We start from the raw sequence: 18,929 nt of genomic DNA on the forward strand, positions 1-18,929 counted from the left end.
AGAGAGAGTTCAGACTTATTTATTACAGAATCTATAACTATAGAAGAATCTGATTTCACTGTATATATTTATTTACAGTTCTACACAGTATAAAGAGATAATTAATATATAAGAAATTTCACTTCTCATGAATTCTTTATCTTTATTTCTATTTCTATCTCTTATATAATTAATAGAATTAGCAGCTCTTGACTATACATAACTATATAGACTGAAGTTTACAAATACTATTTATAACTCAGCTTGAATACTACTATATATTTAATTTCTACATTTTATCTTTCTATCATGAATACTTCTAGTAGTTAACAGTACATATCACATCAAGCTATAAACACCTGAATAATTACCTGCAAGCACTTATTCTTACACAGTGATAGAAAAGATATAATAAGAGAAGATTATAATATCTAAGTTCTCTGAGTGTAGTATTGAAGACAGATAGCTGTAGAAGTAGTAGAATACTGTAAAGAAATGAATTGATTAAGAGACTGATTTTATAAGCAGTGAACACAGGCTTTTGACACATTATTCATTCTTGAGAATCTATGAGAGATGGTTGATCAGATGTATTATCTATTCAAGAATCTGTACAGAGTAGATGATATAATAGTACAATGTCACAGGATTGCACTTCACTTAATTCTACACCAATCAGTGGGCTGTATTCGCGCCAAGAACCCCAAAAAGGAAATTCTCCACTTTTAATGACCAGGGTTTTCATCATATATTTGCTTCGCTTCGCTCCGCAAATTACTATATACTCCGTAGTTACCTCGAAGTCCCCGAACAACACACTGCAGCTTCTTCTGCTGGAACCAAAAGAAGAAACCCCACCAGCGTATGAAGAGACGCCGCTGTGTCTCAATGCCTCACTCTTCTCTTATCCTTGCTTGGCCCGTGTCCCCTCCCCTTCAAAAATAATGGATCCTGCCCCTGGACCCTGGACCCTGGACCCTGGACCCTGGACCCCTTGCCCCTTGACCCTTGACCTTGCGGAATGCGCGGATTTCTCCAAACAAGGCGCTCCTCCTGCCGTGTGTCCCTGGCCATGACTACTGGTGCGGACGGTGCTTCTGCTGCTTCTTCTTCTTCTTCTTCTTCTCCTCCTTTCCCCTCCATGAAAAAGTTGTGATTAAACCTTATCTCGCGACGTTTTTTTATTTTTATTTTATTTTTATTTTGGAATGAGAGAACCTGCTATTTTCCTGTTATATCTATGCGTAAAACGGAGCCAAGAGGGGGAAAAAAAATTGAGGTTTTCTCCCCCCTTGCCGACGGCATACAATACCACCCGCGCTATCAAAACAAAAATTAGGTAGTTGCAAAAGAACCAAGGAAAAAAAACATGGGGAAAGAAATTAGTCCCAATAAAACCAATTAATTGGACCTGCACCCGTGCCACCGATACCCAGGAAACATCCAAGCATACTCCGACGAAACCCCCTAGATAGAGAGTTATTAAAAATGATTAAAATTAGAGCCAACTACCTTTGCCCCTTTGCTCTTTTTCAACAAACCCTCCCCGAGATAATTCTCTCACCCACACGGAATCCAAAAAGGCAAGCAAAGACACATAAGGATAATGCGGCGGCTTGACTGGCATTACACGCGTATCAGGTATCATACCCAGGCCGTCATATCATCATAACCAAAAACGGAAGGGACGGAGGACACTAAGATGAATAAGATAAAATAAAAAGAAAATCCAACGCAATGTTCGGAACGGAGACTGGTGGAACGATCATTCCACTCGCGGCGGGCTTCTCGATCTCTTCTCGCGCTGGCTATCGGATGTACCGTTGGAGTTGGAATTTGAACTTGCATTTACACTGGACCTGTTAAAACAATAGAATGTCTTTTCGGAAATCAAGAGGCATTAGGTTGCCCGTTGATATCCCCAGACAAGCCTTAGCATGAATTCTTTGATCTGATGGTGCACGTTTGTCGGTGGTGATATGGCGGCAAAGGTGGAGGATAAACGGGCCAAGAACTCTCCGTCCCGCCAGACCTCGGTTCTGAGCCTGGCCGAAAAGTCGGAGTCTGGGAAGAACAATAACGGTAGAACGGGAAGCGCGAGGACAGTGGCCAGCAACAGTAGTGAACTACAGACAAATATGAAAGTAGATACGTACGATCTACGCCGTTGTCCCTTCTTCCTGAACCGCTCGATGATGCGAACAATCTCCTTGCGTCCGTTGTTCGCGTTCACCCTCATGCCCCTGAGACTCATGCTGATCTTCTCCGAAGAATTGGCCATCAGCAGCCGTTTGAGGAGCAGATGGCGCATGTGTAGGCACACGAAGACGCCGCAGTCACTGCTGTTCTCCTGCACTGGTGAGTCGTCGAGGTTGATGAAGCGGAGTTGTTTGTTCAGGAGGTGGGATAGCTTCTGTGTGGCTTGGAGCGCTTCGTCGCAATTTCCAGGCGGGAGTGAATCATAATGGAAGGCGACGCCATCCACGACGGATACGAGCAGAAGAGACCAGTGGGTGCCGCCTTCGGCCTCGTTGACGTTGCGGCAGTCGTTGATGGGGAGGAAGATGTGACTGGTTTTGGTGAAGTCGGGTAGTACATCGCGGAGCGTGCGGGGGTCTGGAGTTTGAAGTAGCATAAAGGACATGCTTGGTCGGAGAAGGACAATATTGGCAGATTGGTAGTTGACGAGGAATTCGCGTTCCAGGTACCTAGACAAGGTTGTGAACGGCTGCATGCAAAACCAACATCATCTTGTTGTATGATGGAATAGATAACCATACTCTTCCCAGAATGCAATAACCTATAGCACATTAACACCACCATCAGTACGAAAGCCAAATAAGAAGAATAGGGAGAGAGATATAGCAAAAATAATCCCAGCTAGTTGTAGTACGTACATTATCTGTCAACCAATCCGTCTTGAGGGTATATATATCTTCATTTGTTACTGCAGCATATCGCCATTATTAGCCACCAAGTGTCCCGAGCAATATGAAGAAGCGTGGAAGGGGGAGGAAGCAGCTTAGAAGCCGGAGGGAAAGATACGAACAGCGAACATCATGATCTAGACCAGATTCCCGAATCAACCACCAAAAGTTAGCTCTGAGTTAATTGCATCCAGCAAAACCCAAACGAACCACATGAGGGGAAGCGATCTGGAGAGAGGAGGATATACCCCTGTTGGGGGGGGGGGAGGGGAAGGGTTATGGTTACGCACAGCTAAGATATGCATCGTCCGGACTCGACTGCAGGAAGTCAGTACTATAACTCATAGTTGAAATGCGATCCCAGAACTTGTTGAGCAGCGCGACATCGTTCAAATAAAACATGACAATATATCCAAGGGCCCCTCTCCTCTGTCTCGATAGGCCTTGAACTGGCTTAGTAGAGAGTAGAAGCCAAGCGCAGAAAGAACAAGCTGTCAAGCTTGGCTAACTGGCACAAACGGACGCATAGAGATGGAGAGATGGAGAGAGAGAGAGAGAGAGAGAGAGAGAGAGAGATGAGACAACGCCCGGGTCAAAGGGGATGAGGGAAGATGGAAGTCCGAAGCACCAACACCAAGCACCAACACCAACCCAGGAAGCGATGATGAGAGTGAAAATGACAATGAAGAGTAGCGCAATAAATACACTGCGCAAAAAAAAGACAGCTTTCAAACAAAAGAACCGGGAATCCGCGTGGATGAATGCTAGTGCAATGTTGAAATCAGGATGTACCGGATAACCAAAGCCGGCTCAGCGGCACAGGGCTTTGCCTGGCTAGCTAGCTACAGCATACAAGGCGTGGCGTATATTCCACAAGGCAAAAAAAAAGCAAATATAATATCAAACAGAGCAACGTACCGAATCGCCAAATCGGCCTCTCATCCGATCCTTGAAGCGGTTGAAGCCGCCTTCGCCCATTGTTATCGTTGTAGGCTGCCGGTGTAGTGCAAGGTTAGGTAGCTAGTAGTACAGTGTAGTAGTGCCCGTCGTGTGATGTAGATATTTAGTTTATGTGTGTCTCTTCCCAGCACGAGCTAGACGCAGCAGGAATGGATTGTGATGGGGATTCCCAGATGTCGATTCTGATTTCTAGCACTAGGCGCTTAGGAGAAGCGGAGGGATTGTAGAGGAATAGGAGCAAGTCGGAAGGCGGCAGTTATGGGAGACAAGCGTGTTAGTTTTGTCGTGAGGGGGATTCGATGCTCAAGTTCGTACGATGAGGCTCAGAGGGCGTTTGTCCGGGCGATTGACTGATCTGCTGGTGAGACGGAATGGTGAGGATGAGAGGTGGCGAGGGGGGGAGAGAGAGGGGCGGAACACTACAAGTATCTAGAGGTGGGGGTTGGAATAATGAATAGACTGAGGACGAGTAAGAAATGAAACAAGAAGATATTAGGTATTAAGATTTTGTATAGAGATAAATCAAGCGACGTTGCATGCAGAGACCACGGGGGGCGGGAGATGAGTAACTGGGGAGTCGAGTGTCCTGTCCGTTATAGTCTATATATCTTCCTTCCCAGTGAACTAGGCTAGGGGCAAGCTTCTTTGATCCCACGATGGAGTTCGCGGGCCGAGGCGATGCCAAGACAGCAGGGACGGCGGTTCTGCAGGAAAAAAAACACACTAGCCACGGAGCTGTTATTCTGCATATTGGAGTATGTATTTACTTCATTGACTCCTCTGATTTTCACAGGCTGATCTAGTAATTTCATATCCTCTTCTTCAAGCTATTCCCTCCCCCTCTACTAGACAAAAGATAGGAGTCTTATCTTCGCCTCTTTTGCTGATGGAAACGTTTAGGCTCAAGTGTGGCGTTACAGGGGTTTGCCAGTTCCCGCAAGACTAGGTACACGACATGCTATCTCGCTGTTCATAACAATCAATCCGCTGCCCTTCATCCGTCGTACTTTTAACAAGGAGCATCCCATTCGCATTCAATTCACCCGTACGTCATCCCGTCGCATTCCTTATTCGGGGAAGGCAATAAGGGGCCGCATAGGATCAAAAGGCACAAATATTAGAATGGAAGGAAAGACACAGCAACGAAAAATGAAGAAATAAAAAGACATAGTCGGAAAGCCCAAATAAAAACTTAACGCCAATGCGAGAATGTTAAACCATTATATGAAGTCACTATAGAGGAAATGAAAGAAACGGCATATAACGCTGTATGTCAAAAAGTTGAGAAAAGCAACAAGGGATCAAGGCCACACTAAGCAGGATCCGTTATTTGTAGGATTAAAGGGGGGTTCAAAATGTGGACGGACACAAGACAACACGAGCAGCCACCAATCAACATATCAGGAACCGCTCGCCCCGGTGCGTCAAGGCTGGGTATCTGACAGGACTGTGCTAAGGGAATCTTGCATTGCACTGCTCCATGTAGGAGATCAAAAGAAGAATACGAGATGAAAAGAAAAAGGAGAAGGGGGAAAAATATAACAATGTTCGGCATGTTTCTGAAATGGCTAGAGGACAAGGGGACAAGGGAATTGGTTGGGGAATATGAGCTAGACTTGATATTCAAAAAAAAAAAAAAAAAAAAAAAAAAAAAAAAAAAAAAAAAAAAAAAAAAAAAAAAAAATCAAGAAAGAAAAAATGAAAATCAAAAGCATGAATATGATAAACAAAAATTGCGAACATGAAAGCATTCGAGAAAATATATCCGATAGGTATCAAAAGGCTGCGTTGAGCGTAATTAATCATTATAACCCCATATAATATCGCACACGCCAAAAACACCAAGAAGAGCAATGTAAAAGAAAAAGAAAAAGAAAAAGGGGAAAAAGGAAAAAGGGCCTCGGTATGAGGTTCGTGTGTTCCTGCGGTTAACCAACGAACCAACCAATTCTATACAATCCTTACTTAGAAGAAGAAACAAATCATTCCTTATTCTTGCCAGTATCCCTCCTAGCCAGCTATCCAGCAAGTTTCGAAAAATGTTTAGTCCAAATCCATCCAACCTGACGGGTCGGGTCGTCCTGGTTCCGCGCTAGCCACAAATCGCCCTTCTCACCAATAACATCGAAGATCTCCCCGGCGACATATGTCAGGTATGGGTACCCGGCCTCCCGGCGCGCGCGGTCGATGTTAAACTCGAACAAGCTTGCCACAGGGAATAGGACGGCTGGATCCTTCTGTTTCTCCTCGTCCGGCACGGGTGTTGCCGTCTGCGGCGATTCGTTCATGGGCATTGCGGACGAAAAGAAGCTGCCGGTTCGTGCTACGGTGGGCGAGGACGGGTGGAGGGCGGGGTCGGGCGGGGTGCCCCGGTTATGCAGTGCCATTAGCGGATCAGCGAGAATATCTTGTAGCATTGGGGTGTCGAGAGAGAGTCGCGGGAGTGACGGAGTCCCGTCGGAGGGTCGGCCGGAGTTGGCCCCGCTACCGGGGTTCTTTAGTGCGGTCATGGACGGTACAGCTGGCCCATTCGACACATCGGGTACGCCTGAGGCGCGGCCTGAAAAGCCAGAGTTGGTACGCACTCGCCCACTCGAGAATACCTGAGACCCATTGTGTTGCTGGGTAAAGTTATCGCCGGGAGACGACTGCATGAAGCTGCCAGGGGTGCTGATGCCGAAATCATGAGATAACTTCGGAGAGTTACTCTGCTCGAGGGAAGCAGCTCTGTTAGTAATGGCATTCTGAATGTTCATGCTATTCACTGTTGAGGGTCTGCGAGATGACGACGACCCGTCCGCCGCATTAGAGGCCGACGCTGAGGGTGAATTGAATCCTGCGACTTGGGCAATGTCTGCAAGAATGGATCCGTTGCAGATGCCCAGTGACAATACCTGAGCATCGCTGAATGAGAAATCTGCAGCCCAATCGGACTTGATTTGCTCCAGATCATGGAACGTCGTCCGCTCGAAAATATACCCCAACCGCTTTTGTATCAAGTTGAGCCAAGTCTTTTGAAGTTCCACAAAGTTATGCAGGCATGCATCTGTCAGCTTCCCCGTCAGAGCAAAAAGCTTTGGCAGCTCCTCCTTAAGTGTTACGTCCAAAGCAACAAATTGCTCCCCTTGCTCAGTGGTTTTCTTGTCTGCCTTGTCGCCACGGTCTTTGAGTGTTTTATATCGTATATAATCCATCAGTCGTTTGTTCCGCTTCTGCATCACGCGTCGAGGACCATCGTGTAAGCTGATGAGCGTGACCATGGGGACAATCACGCTTTTCCTTACGGCTGAAACCTAGTTAATGACAAAAAAATAAAAATGAAAAATAAATTAGCTTCGACTCCAAAGTCAACCAAAAATATGCGGGACGCGATAACTTACATGATCGACAAGCGCCACAGTCAACACATCTTTCACAGCAAGCCTGAACCGACACCATTTGCTTTCCAACTCAGGATAATTCGAAGGTGCAACATTAATATATGCTTCGATCGCAAGAACATAATCATGAAACTTCTTTATGGAAGTCTGCACCTCGGTGGTATAGAGCTCCACGTCCCGCATGATCAATTGGAGCTGGAAGAAATTGTCTCCAAACCTTGAATTTAGTATGGTAAATTCTTTATCTGCATATACGTCTGTGATGCCAACGTGTGCCTTGATTTTTTCCGTGCGCCGCCCGAATGCCTTCGAAAGCCCTGTCCGGACGTCGGATTCCTTGCGCTTCCGACCACTGACGATCTGTCCAACTACGTCGGCCCGTTTCTTCATGTCATTGATCCTTACGGATATGCTGGTGGTTTCGCGCAGCGCATTTGTCAAGGCAGCATGGTCTGGATGGTCTGGGGGAGTCGCACTGAGCAGTTCTGTTAGCAGCAGAGGGTACTTGACAATGCGCTGAACAGGCTTCACAAGCAAGGAATCCAAGTTCCATGCCGATGTAAGATCTACGGCCCAGTCCCGGCACTCCTTCAGCCATATATTAACATTATTCTTCCGCATGAGCATCTCGAGTGTCCTATTAGCCGCATCATGATTCCGCAGGTATTCAGAATATACTTTCTCCATCCGTTCGATGTGCTCAACGAAAACCTGGCCAATTGAAGTTTGCCGGTCCTTTTCATCGTCTGAAGCTTCCGAGGATGGATTGGTTTGGCTATCTACCGTGGAACCGTTCATCTGCGTGGATCTGTTGCCACGCTTGCTCTTCCATCGCTGGGATTGTGGTAGTACATAAACGCTCTTTGAGGCGCGTTTCAGAGAATCCTGAAAGTCCATCGAGAACTGTACAACCTGGTCGGAGTTACCAAACAGCGTTTTGATGTCATCCTGAGACAAGTCCAAGCAGGAGCTGGAAGTTCCCTTGTAAATATCGACAACAACTGTCATATCCTGGCCAAATGTGTGCTCTGTATCGACTAGCTCCTTGATGACATGCTTTCGCTTTTTCAGGCGGCGCTGTTCGGGGGAAGGAGAAGATTTCACCGCTGGGGCCTCAACGCTAGGTTGTTCCGCGCTCGATTGTTCCTGTGATGTAGTCGACGACGCTAGTGTTTGTGGAGATGGTACCAAACCGGCCTGCTGAAGAGATGACTCTTCGCGACTTCGTACGCTTGGTATAAGTTCTATTGATGGGATACGTGGGATACTAGACGGGATAGTGGACGGCGGGTTATTTGAGTATATACTTGGAGATGACTGTACAGGTGGTTGTAACAACGGTTCGAGAAATTGTTCAGGAATGGAACTTGAACGGATGGGGATGGGCGGAGGTGAATGGTTAGGTAATGGAGGCGGGGGGATGGTAGGTGGATCGTCGTCCTGAGGAGACTGGACATGAATCGCAAGGCCTAATCCTTCCACCGCCTCCTTTTCGGCCGAAAATTCTGGCTCTATAGTAGCGAGCCGTGGGGTTTCTACTTTCTCACGAACAGCGTTGGGTGAGTTTGCTGGGCCTTCTTCTGCTGCCGCTACGTGCATCCAATCCACCACTGATGCAGAAGCTTTCTCCCAGTCTTCTCTAAAGTTCAAACTCGCCCGGTGTTGAACATACTCCGATCTTGGAACATTTATGGACTCAGGTATTATAATGGGATCCTCACTCAGGGCATCATTTTTGTGGGTATCGTCACCCCGAGAAGAAGGACGGCTCGTCTGGACCCGTGCGGCAACCCCAAAATCGGACTTGAGCAAATGCGATCCCTCGAACCCTAGCTCCTGCAGGAAGAGTTGGGTTACGCGTTTCGAGTTCCAACCGCCCTGCTTGGCTAAATCAGGATACTGCTGCATCATATGCGTAGTATAGCGTACATTATGAGCTGTGGGTTCGCTCGGGAGGTCATGAGTGTCGCGCTGCATTGCAATTTCGCCAGTCGTGGGTGAATCGGCGCGTGCTTGCGATTCAGGGGGTTGCGGAGTTCGGTTATTTCCACCCGTAGGTATGGATATATGAACATCTGTCTCTGGTGAGTTTTCCGTAATCCGCCCAAGCGGCCCGTCTATGGACTGTCGATCCTGAATAGAGGAGCTCCAAGAGCTCATACTCCAACGATGACGGTCCACATCGATCCTGAAATCACATGGGATGTCACAGGGTTCAAGGTTATCACTGCTGTTGTACTGTGATTCGTCAAAGTAGTGACTTCGCCGAAGCATAATTTTGATTGACTCCTTATCGTCTCTTCCAGAGTAAGAATCAGACGAAGCGGAGCTGCTTGGACTGGATTCTCGCATCTGCATGATTTGGCTTAGGACGGTTCGGTGTTGCTGAGAGGATGGTTGGGGGAAATCTGTTTGTGGCTCCTGATCAAACGTGGTAATGTCGGTACCCACTGTCACTGCAGAGGGTGGAGCAATATCAGAACACGGCGTTTGGCATCGGGGAATATCTAGTTGGCTGATTGATTTCTCGACAAGGTCCGTAGCGGAGCAGATGTTGTTATTCGCATCGAATGTTACACGGCGGCCCGCTTCGAGATGTTCCGCGATCGCGTTGACGAGTTTTGGGGATCGTCCTTCGTCGGGTGTAACGAATATATCTTGCTCATCCCCAATGCTAGGAGTGCCTGGTCGACTTTCAATTGTTATCGGCAATTGGTCGCTTATTTCGGTGGGCTGTGGCTCCTTTCGTGATTCTTCTATGGGCGCGGTGGTTGTCGGCGTTATGGTTTTGCCTACATCACTCGAGGCTTTCTCTCGAGCCGACTGACGACGGAGAATTGCACGTTCTTCCCTTTTCGCATTTTCTTCCACCGTTTTATTAAATGCCTGCTGGATTTTCTGGCGCCGGGCAGCAAAATCAACATTCCCTAGTTCCGGCAGTCGTCTTGATTTTGTCCTCGAAGGTTTGGAATCCCTAGTGGACGCATTGGACTGGTTTTGTAGACTGGAAATCCTATCTACTACTCTTGCGCGTGATGCTGAAGTAGTGGCCGACGACACTGGTTGGCGTGGTCTTGAACTGCGAAGTGGGGGAGATTTCTTCGGGGGCGGAGCGGATATATAAGCGTTAAGTCTGGGGCTTTTGTCAGGGGTGAGGTGAGAGGTCTGGCCACGATTATGTCGTGCGGCTGATGTTACTTCTAAGGTGGTAGGTGGGGCTTTGGAACTGGGAGAATTTCTAGGGGAGCGTTTCGGAAGCGCACTCAAGCCCTTCGGGGGAAGAGTTATTTGGACGTTATGTCGATCCATGGCTGAATTAGTTCGTGTAGAAGGCGTAGAACCGCCGGAGTCGGAAGCTTGGCTGAGGCGGCGGGTTGAGACTGGGATCCGTGACTGTGAGTTTGATTTGGGGCGCATTTTGATGGCGACAGCCGGCTGTAGGCCGCCTTGGTTAATTGAAATACCCATGCTTGGGTCTGATATATCGGAGGCAGCAGTGGAGGAGGAGGAGGTGGTGGTGGTGGAAGGTTTTGTAACCAGATCGCTTCGAGATCTTCGATGAGTAACCGGGGGTTTTGCAGTAGTATTCAAAGTATCAAAAGATGAAGAGTACCCTAGATACCAGGCAGTAGGTGATGTTGGAGAGAATGCACTATCGGGTGCTACAGGTAAGTCGACAAACATCGGATTGGGCATGTGCATGCTACCATCCGACCCTCTGCGCCAGCGAGGCGACGCAATATCGCGGTCATGAACAACAGGTCGAGGGTGACTAGGGATGATTTCACCAAATAAAGGTCGCCTAGCTAGAGGTGGTCCGAACGAATTCGACGTGCTGTTGTTCACGTTTATTGAAGACTGGCTGTGGCGACCCGGACGTTCAGATCGAGGAGGTGATCGAAAATCCCCCTGATCACGGGTCCCCCTTTGGAACTGTTGTTGGGTACTACTGGCGCGAGAATGTGTACTGCCACGACGACCAGGACTTCCGTCCCTCGAAGACGCAAGAGAGTGTGGTGGTCTCGGGGGAACCTGGTCGAAATTTTGGTTGAACTTATCCACCAGCTCCTTTAACGATGATTGTCTCTGCTGTGGGTTTCTCTGCACGGAAGGGTTGATTGAGCTTGGTCGTGAGGCACTAAAAAGGGCGGCTTGCGGAAGATTAGAAGAGGACGCGCGGTATGGGCGGGAACGGGATGAGAAAGGAGGGCGGTGGGAAGTTGGGGAGTAGTTGTGATAATCGCTAGCGGAGATGTTCGTTTTCCTTGCATATGAGGCAGAAGTCATATTTCCACCGAAGTCAGTATGGCCATCACCACCGAAAGGGTCATTGTATTGTAGGTAGAATTCGCGGGGGTCGGGTGAAGCCTCATCACTCGTGGGGTGATGCCGCCTGAAATTTAGATCTGTAAAGTTTGTGGTGAGTGACAGCTGTCGAGGAGATGTAGGAGGACCTGGGGCTTTGTATGTAGTTGCGGGAAGTAGCGGGAGACGGGAAGACAAGGGTGACGAAGAGTGGGAGGATTCGTTATTATTGTCAAACTCCCGATCGGAGGAGCCCGCCTCGAGATGGTTTACTGAAGGGAATTGCGAATTCGGGCCCGACTGGTGAAAGGAATGAAGATGGTGATTCAACGAATCATAATTGTGTTCCACCTCATTAGTAGGCATCTTGCACGTAGCCCGACTAGGAGCATTACCAAGAATAAAAACGTAATTTTAAAATTACTGTTTTAACAAAGCGGAAAAAAAAAAAAAAAAAAAAAAAAAAAAAAAAAAAAAGTGTGAGGACTGCAAGGCGATGAACTCTCCGGTAGGGTAGGCCTCTGTCGAGCTGAGAGGCGTGAGCGGGGCGGAACGAGAGAAAACACACGACGGACTAAAAGCGGGTCGGGATAGCCAGAAAACTAGGGTAAAACAGCATTCGGATGAGGAAGAGGGAGAGACAGGCTGTCCAGCATCCACACGACGTGGCAGATTGGGTGACCAGGGATTTCAGGTGTCAAGTCATCTCGTTGGCTGAAGCGGAGAACGAGGCATGTTGAGGTGTCCCGATTCCTCCACCAAACACCAATCACCCCCCAACGATAGGAGCTTGCTAGTCGGAGTTCCAGGTCCCCGTTCGTCCTGGGGTTTAATGAGGTCTTAGGATCGGGGGTGTCAGACACTGTTTGATGAGAGAGTAATCTTCGATGGGAAAGGCCCTAGTAAACGAGAGACTTATTTGGGGTGGGAGAGAGAGGAAGAGTAAGTAATAAGAACCATGACTATAGCTAGATTAAAAAAAAAAAAAAAAAAAGAAAAAGAAAAAGAAAAAGAAAAAGATAGGATAATAAGGAAGAGGACAAGCGCTGAGGACGAAACGACAAGGTTCAGAAGCAGCGCAAATCAACGTCTTGGTTTGCTCACCTTTACCACGCTGACAAGGTGCGTTAGAAGAGAAGCCGGACGCGGAACAAGTTGCCGGCAGGGAGATAAGTGCATATAAAATGACAGAGCGCAAAAGGTTTCTCTCAGAGGGTAACCAGAGAAGTAAGCTGAGAGTGAGTGAGACAGACAGACACACAGGCAGACAAAGAGAGCAACAATCAATGTCAGAGGAAACGGGAACGAAGAGTTCCTGCGAGCGACGTGGTCAAGGTTGGATGAACGGACGGTTAATTATCAACGACGGAAGACGAGACGATGGGGGGTTGGGGGTGGGTGAGGGGATGAGGCGACGACAGTGGAATGAGGGAGAAATGCCCAACGTTTGATTGATGGAAGGAGGATGATGATGATGATAATGATGATGATGATGATGATGGAGGTGACGGGGCGAGGGGTGTGGAGAGAGAGGACAAGCCAGATTGGCGGTCACGGACTCGCGGTTGGGTTGTGGAAGGTAGAAAATGGGCTAAATATCTAGTCTAGCTGGAGTTCATGTCGGAGCCTCCAACCATTTTATCATGTTATGCAGCTAAGGCCGGAGCACAGAAGGCGGCGGAGATCGAGCGAGCCTTTTCATTCGGCCAACAGCCCAACAACTCCTCAAAATCTGCAACAGGATCAAGCAACCTAGCAGAGGAGTGGGATGGGTTTGTGCCTGAGAGCTAGAACAAGATATTTATCTGTGGACAAACACAGCAGTGCTCTGTAATCCATACAGTTGTACCTGGCTGGGTTGGGCTACGTTGCTTGGTCAGATGTTGAGGGGAGAGGGGGAAGAGAAGGGAGAAGAACAACAAGAAGTAGAACTAGAGAGACTACTAGCTGTGATACTAAGGTGTGCAACTCGGTGCCGTGACTACAGCGTATGTATGTACTGTACTAATGGCGATGATGATATGAGGTTAGTTAGTGCTAGTGATAGAGATAGAGATAGAGACACAGAGTAGATGGGTGGATGTTGGTTGAGGCGGAGGCGGTGGTGTAGTAGTAGTAGTAGTAGTAGTAGTAGTAGTAGTAGTGGTGGTGGTGGTTTTGTTGCGATGGATGATGGAACAAAGTGACGACGGTGTTTTTATGACGAGAGCAATTGAACTGCGTTTATACGGATCGATCCGTAGTCTGGGCTGTTGAAGGCCCTGAAAATTTGTTGTTCGCCAGGAACAGCCTACAAGTAGTTACGGAGTCACTACGGAGTTCCATACGGAGGACAAAAATGTTTTGACTTAAAAGCTCAAAAACAATAATGGGGTTCCAAGGTTCGCGACAACTCTATTACAAAAGTAACAACCTTGTTTATTTATATTTACTTTTACGTAGTTAATGCTTTGCTTTTTTATATCCAGTCAGTCAGTATTATTATTATTATTTACTTGAATGTGGTGCCAACTTTTGACCCACTTTTATGGACACAGTGTTCAACTTTTTTAGCCTCCATCTAAAGGACACATCCCACCAAACCAACCGAGGTAGTTAAGGTATGTACAGTACATGTAATTCCTCACACAATAGTTAACTGTTGGGGGTCCCGCGGTTGATCGGCCCTTCTACCAGCAGTGCGCTGGTGGTGATTGAGCTCTTTTGTCCCAGTAGCCTACAGGTTATGAGACTGTTAAGCGTGAGCCCCGCTGTGATCAACATGCATGGATTCAATCTCAGAATGGACTTAAAAATTCCTAACAAATACCCTGGACATTTTAACAGTGCCAAGAGACATCCCAGGAGTGTGCCCTAGAAGTCCCTTTAAGCCGTAGGACTGAGTGAGTCCACTAAGAGGAGCCATTGTGGGGAGCCACTGAAGGGAGCCACTGAGAGGAAGTACTGTACTCTGTGGTAGCTGGTCCGAGGGGGGGTGTTGGGGGTCCCGCGGTTGATCGGCCCTTCTACCAGCAGTGCGCTGGTGGTGATCGAGCTCTTTTGCCCAGTAGCCTACAGTTTTGGCTTGCCAGCCTTCAGAAATACCTTATGCGGAGGATCAGCGTCGCTGGCGGGCCATCGGCTGCCAGGCGGGAGTGCGCAGCGTAGTGTGCGATCCACCAGGTGGTCGGTCCTTTTTCTCTGCCCTACGCATAGTATCGTTCTCTTCTTCAATTTTTTCCCCTCTATTGTTTCTTCCCCTTACTTCTTCGTGCTTACTCTATATGTATTATTTGCTAGTTATTATTATTCTTCTTCTTCTTCTTCTTCTTCTTCTTCTTCTTCTTCTTCTTGTGTTCCTCGCGTATCCAGTTCCTTTTCTTCATGGCCCCTTATTCTGAAACACGCAGAACCAAATCCAACGCCAATCTAGATTCGACAAGACCTCGCATCGTTGACTGGCGACTCCCAAGGTCCCGTTCTAACCCGTTGCAAAGAATAAAGAAGTTGGCTAGTTATTATTATTACAGCGTAGTTAACTCACAATTTTTCGCGACCAACATTGCGATAAAAATAGCAGCCCAACCCAAGCCACCGCTTGAGATTTCGCGAAACGGCGTCAGAAAACATCCGTCGCAAGGCGTCTGTCTACTTTTATTTATTTATTTTCTTTTCCCTTTTGCATCGCTAGTTAACCTTTGTCTTCACGATCTATTTTCCGGTCAGTGTCATTGATTTATTGCAGTTGTTTCTACACTACTAATTCACAATTGCCCTAAAATAACTACTCCGTAACTGTTCTGAGAGATGTCTCACTGACCGTCCGACAGTTTACAATCTGTTTCTGCTATATATGTACAGTCACTTCACAAATGTAAAATCTAAATCTATGATTTATTCAAGTAGCGAGAGAATATTAATTATTAATTATCTCAACAACCAGAGGTCTATATACATTAAAACTGATATTATAGAGAAAATTAAGTACTACCTAGTAACTGTGCCATGCTTACTCACTCTCTCTAGTGAGTGCACCACAGTGTATGAAGTGTATACAGAAAACTTGACCTCGCTAAGTGCACCACTTGACCTTGTTACATAATCATGACCCTGACCTCACACAATACAGTAATAATCAGTTGATAATTGACTTTCAATCTTTCAATTCACTCATTCATTCAGCTCATCAATCAATCAAAGCATGTATAGCTGATTCATAATTAATTAAATGAACAGATAAATTCATATAGAATATAAAGAGATATTTTACAGAATTTTAAAATATATCAAGATAAAAATATTTCATAATTAATTTTAAATTAATTTTGAATTGATTCTAAATTGATTCTGAATTAATTATAGTAATAAAAATAGATTCAATCTATATATTTAAGTAATTAATAATTGATTGAAAATCAGTTGATAATCAATTCAGTATAAATTATATAAATACTTACTTTATTATTAAATTCAAGAATAATTTCAGTATTAAATTAATTTTAAATTGATTTTGAATTAATTATTAATTAATTATAGTAATAAAATAAATTCAATCTATATATTTAAGTAATTAATAATTGATTAAAAATCAGTTGATAATTAATTCAGTGTAAATTATATAAATACTTACTTTATTATTAAATTCAAGAATAATTTCAGTATTAAATTGATTTTAAATTAATTTTAAATTAATTATAGAAGTGATGATAAATAATTAAGTGATTTTAAATTATGTGATTCAAAGGTTTCTTCAGCCAGTGTATGATTACAGGCGTACACTGGCTTCTTATATATTGTAATATCATATGCTAATTTAATTAGCAGCTGCTATGACCTCTTTACACTCATACATGTATACTAGTAGTTTGAAAGCAGCTGCATTATTATCTGACAGTTGTATGTTCTTCTGAATCATATCCTCTCTTATCAGATTCAGTCATGCTCATATAATCATGTCATACACTCTAACTTCATGTGAATTAGCTTATCACTAGCATTTTGCAATTGTGTAATCTATCTCTGATTCAGCTAGCATTCTGCATACACTCTTACAAAGAAACTTTCACTATATTACATCACTTATTTACTAACTTTTCTCATTCTTTAATCATCTTCTTCATTTCATCATTATTAAATATCATCATTATTCAAGATTTCTATATCTTCTTCTATTCAACTCTTTCTATCTGTTTATCTATTATATTATACATGTTCCTGACAATAACTCTCTGTTTTTATAATAAGCATTATTGTAGTGTCTATACTGAGTAGTTTGTTAGCAGTGAGTGTAACACATTGTGAAACATATATAATCAGAACTTGTTTATCTTCTAATAATTATTAGAATGATGTATTATTATGAATAATAACACATTTTCTTCATCTTCTTATACACTCTTAATTATTTCTTCTTCTCAGTGAGTTTCTGATCATATTTTCTAACATGATTTTATGTAAATGCAGATGCTGATATGTTTGTTTTTATTTATATAGAATTATTATGTGTTGACAGATCTGTGTCTGCTGATGATAATGAACTCAGTGTTGAATCATTAATTGAGAACTTGAAGAATGTGATAATAAAGAAATTATCTGTATTATATATGACTGAGTCTTCAGTGTCTCTCTCTGTTTCTTCTGTTACTTCTTTCTCTACTACTCTCTTTCAATCTTCTACACTTGTCTCTGTGTCTGATTCTCCTGCTTCTGCTATCTCTGTTCTTATGACCTCTACTCTCACTACTTCTGATTTTATCATCTCTGTCTTTCTTACTAGCTCTCTCTGTTTCAAGAAGATGTTGTATAGACTCAGTGAATCACATTTCTCAGTATGTATACTCTCACTCTTCTTACTGACTTCTAGAATAATTTATTATATAAAAACTGTGTATAACATAACTATCTGAAGCTCAGTCACAGACACTGATTATTATATTCATTTTAAATATTCATGATGAGATAATTATTTATTTATATCAGAGAATCACTTCTCTTTTTAACAGTGTTAAGATTATAAGTCTTTTTCTTTTTCATCTTTTCTTTCTGACACTGATTTTTCTATTCTTAGAGAAAATTGTTATGAGTTTTACTGTGTACAAAGTCATGATATTCACAGATATCAAGAAACTTTTTACAACTGTAAAGTTCAATATTACAGAGATATTCACTCTGATAAATTTCTTCAGAATGATTGATTTGTATTAGTCTATTCTCTGATATCTGTCATCTGACTTCATGATGCAGACAAAAGATATTCATGTTTTCAGAAACAGAAATACAGATATTGTACTCTTTTACATCTGTGAGTATAAGGCTTGTATACCTTATCTGAGATGTTATTATGAGAATGAGCTGTTTATATACTGCATTCTGCTTTCTGTATTCTCTCATGTTTCTCTCTCTCTTTCTGAGAAGGCTCATATGTGTTGCAATTGTATGTATAACTCTAAAACTAGCAGATGTTTATTCAGTAACTGTTCTCATCTCTGATTTTATGATTTTCATATACTAATAATGATTCTTAGTTGCTTCAGTGTCAGAGATTATTCTGATTGAAGATGATAATGTTATCAAGACTACTCTCTTCTGCTCTTAAGCTTCTTCTGTCACTTTCTCTTTCTTCTCTGTGAGAAAGATTGTGTGTACACTGAGTTATAAGTATTCAGCTCTGAGTGACTTCTGCTGTTATTTATTCAGTTCTATGTCTTCTTCTTCTTCTATTTCTTTCATCTCTGTTCTCTCTGCTCTGACTTCTGATTCTGCAGGTCTCACACTTTTCTTCAATTTCTCTACACATACACATACACATTTCTATATTGGCATTTCAGTCAATCTTGTGATAAATGACATTAATGTCATACACAGAGCAGTAGAGAAATCAGAGATGTGTGTGATATTATTATAAGAGCAGCTTACAGCTCTCAAATCTCTTACAGATCTCAAGTTTTGAGATTTTCTTTGTTTTTGACATTTTTCAGATGATGTGATGTTGGAAATAGATTAAACATGTGATGTATAAAAATGAATAAGATATATATAATAATATTTGTCTTTTTGCAGCTGACTCTTATGATTAGTAATCAATTCATTATTTCTTTTCTTACACTTTTTCTTTATCTGCTAGCTACTACTCTTATATAATCTCTATATAATACAGTGTTTGATGACTAGATTTGACAGCTTTCATCTTTATAATTCTGTCTCACATATTATACTGTCTCTCTTCACCTGCTCAGACTACTACAGTGAATAGCTCATTGAAACTAATCTCACTCAATCTCTGAGTATTCTCAGAAGTTGAGATGACTTGGTCTCATATGTTTACAGATGTTTTAGATAGTTCATTCTCTGTGATCTCTGTGATTGAACTGATATAAACAGTTGAATTCAACTCTGAATT

General features: G+C 43.9%; 3 protein-coding genes across 5 annotated transcripts; 1 reads left to right on the forward strand and 2 right to left on the reverse strand.

Annotated features, from left to right (window-relative positions):
- Positions 1-752: 752 nt before the first annotated feature.
- On the reverse strand, positions 753-5,482 carry BDCG_07038 (Ulp1 protease). Of its 3 annotated transcripts, XM_045422808.1 has the most exons (8): positions 4,290-4,498; positions 3,825-4,221; positions 3,197-3,224; positions 3,029-3,043; positions 2,877-2,926; positions 2,760-2,779; positions 2,136-2,687; positions 1,141-1,858 (listed from the first exon to the last, which is right to left on the reverse strand). In XM_045422808.1, exons 2-8 carry the CDS (start codon positions 3,882-3,884, stop codon positions 1,828-1,830), a joined length of 756 nt encoding a protein of 251 aa, XP_045281940.1. In that variant the 5' UTR covers positions 3,885-4,221; positions 4,290-4,498; the 3' UTR covers positions 1,141-1,827. The 3 variants fall into 3 exon arrangements, with proteins under 3 accessions (XP_045281938.1, XP_045281939.1, XP_045281940.1); XM_045422807.1 differs by having other exon boundaries at positions 753-1,838; positions 3,825-5,482; XM_045422806.1 differs by lacking the exons at positions 3,825-4,221; positions 4,290-4,498 and having other exon boundaries at positions 1,073-1,838; positions 3,197-3,805.
- A 61-nt stretch (positions 5,483-5,543) lies between these two features.
- Positions 5,544-11,992, reverse strand: BDCG_07039 (rho guanyl nucleotide exchange factor). Its single transcript, XM_045422809.1, has 2 exons — positions 7,247-11,992; positions 5,544-7,159 (listed from the first exon to the last, which is right to left on the reverse strand). The coding sequence occupies exons 1-2, from the start codon at positions 11,915-11,917 to the stop codon at positions 5,885-5,887; spliced, it is 5,946 nt and encodes a 1,981-aa protein (XP_045278365.1). The 5' UTR covers positions 11,918-11,992; the 3' UTR covers positions 5,544-5,884.
- Positions 11,993-14,635: 2,643 nt separating this feature from the next.
- On the forward strand, positions 14,636-15,468 carry BDCG_17437 (uncharacterized protein). Its single transcript, XM_045426562.1, has one exon. The coding sequence runs from the start codon at positions 14,915-14,917 to the stop codon at positions 15,263-15,265; it is 351 nt and encodes a 116-aa protein (XP_045281941.1). The 5' UTR covers positions 14,636-14,914; the 3' UTR covers positions 15,266-15,468.
- Positions 15,469-18,929: the final 3,461 nt, after the last annotated feature.

The sequence above is a fragment of the Blastomyces dermatitidis genome (assembly GCF_000003525.1).
Source record: "Blastomyces dermatitidis ER-3 genomic scaffold supercont1.7, whole genome shotgun sequence".
In the NCBI taxonomy this organism is placed as follows: domain Eukaryota; kingdom Fungi; phylum Ascomycota; class Eurotiomycetes; order Onygenales; family Ajellomycetaceae; genus Blastomyces; species Blastomyces dermatitidis.

What these genes read in the sequence shown, in the direction of transcription:
- BDCG_17437 (XM_045426562.1), top strand. Translation starts at nt 14,915, where the DNA reads ATGGCCCCTTATTCTGAAACACGCAGAACCAAATCCAACGCCAATCTA.
- BDCG_07038 (XM_045422806.1), bottom strand. Translation starts at nt 3,308, where the DNA reads ATGTTTTATTTGAACGATGTCGCGCTGCTCAACAAGTTCTGGGATCGC. An exon ending in GTTATTGCATTCTGGGAAGA is followed by an intron (nt 2,688 to 2,759) that starts GTATGGTTATCT and finishes AACCTTGTCTAG; the next exon opens with GTACCTGGAACGCGAATTCC. An exon ending in AAGGGACAACGGCGTAGATC is followed by an intron (nt 1,839 to 2,135) that starts GTACGTATCTAC and finishes TTGTTTTAACAG; the next exon opens with GTCCAGTGTAAATGCAAGTT.
- BDCG_07039 (XM_045422809.1), bottom strand. Translation starts at nt 11,917, where the DNA reads ATGCCTACTAATGAGGTGGAACACAATTATGATTCGTTGAATCACCAT. An exon ending in CTGTGGCGCTTGTCGATCAT is followed by an intron (nt 7,160 to 7,246) that starts GTAAGTTATCGC and finishes GTCATTAACTAG; the next exon opens with GTTTCAGCCGTAAGGAAAAG.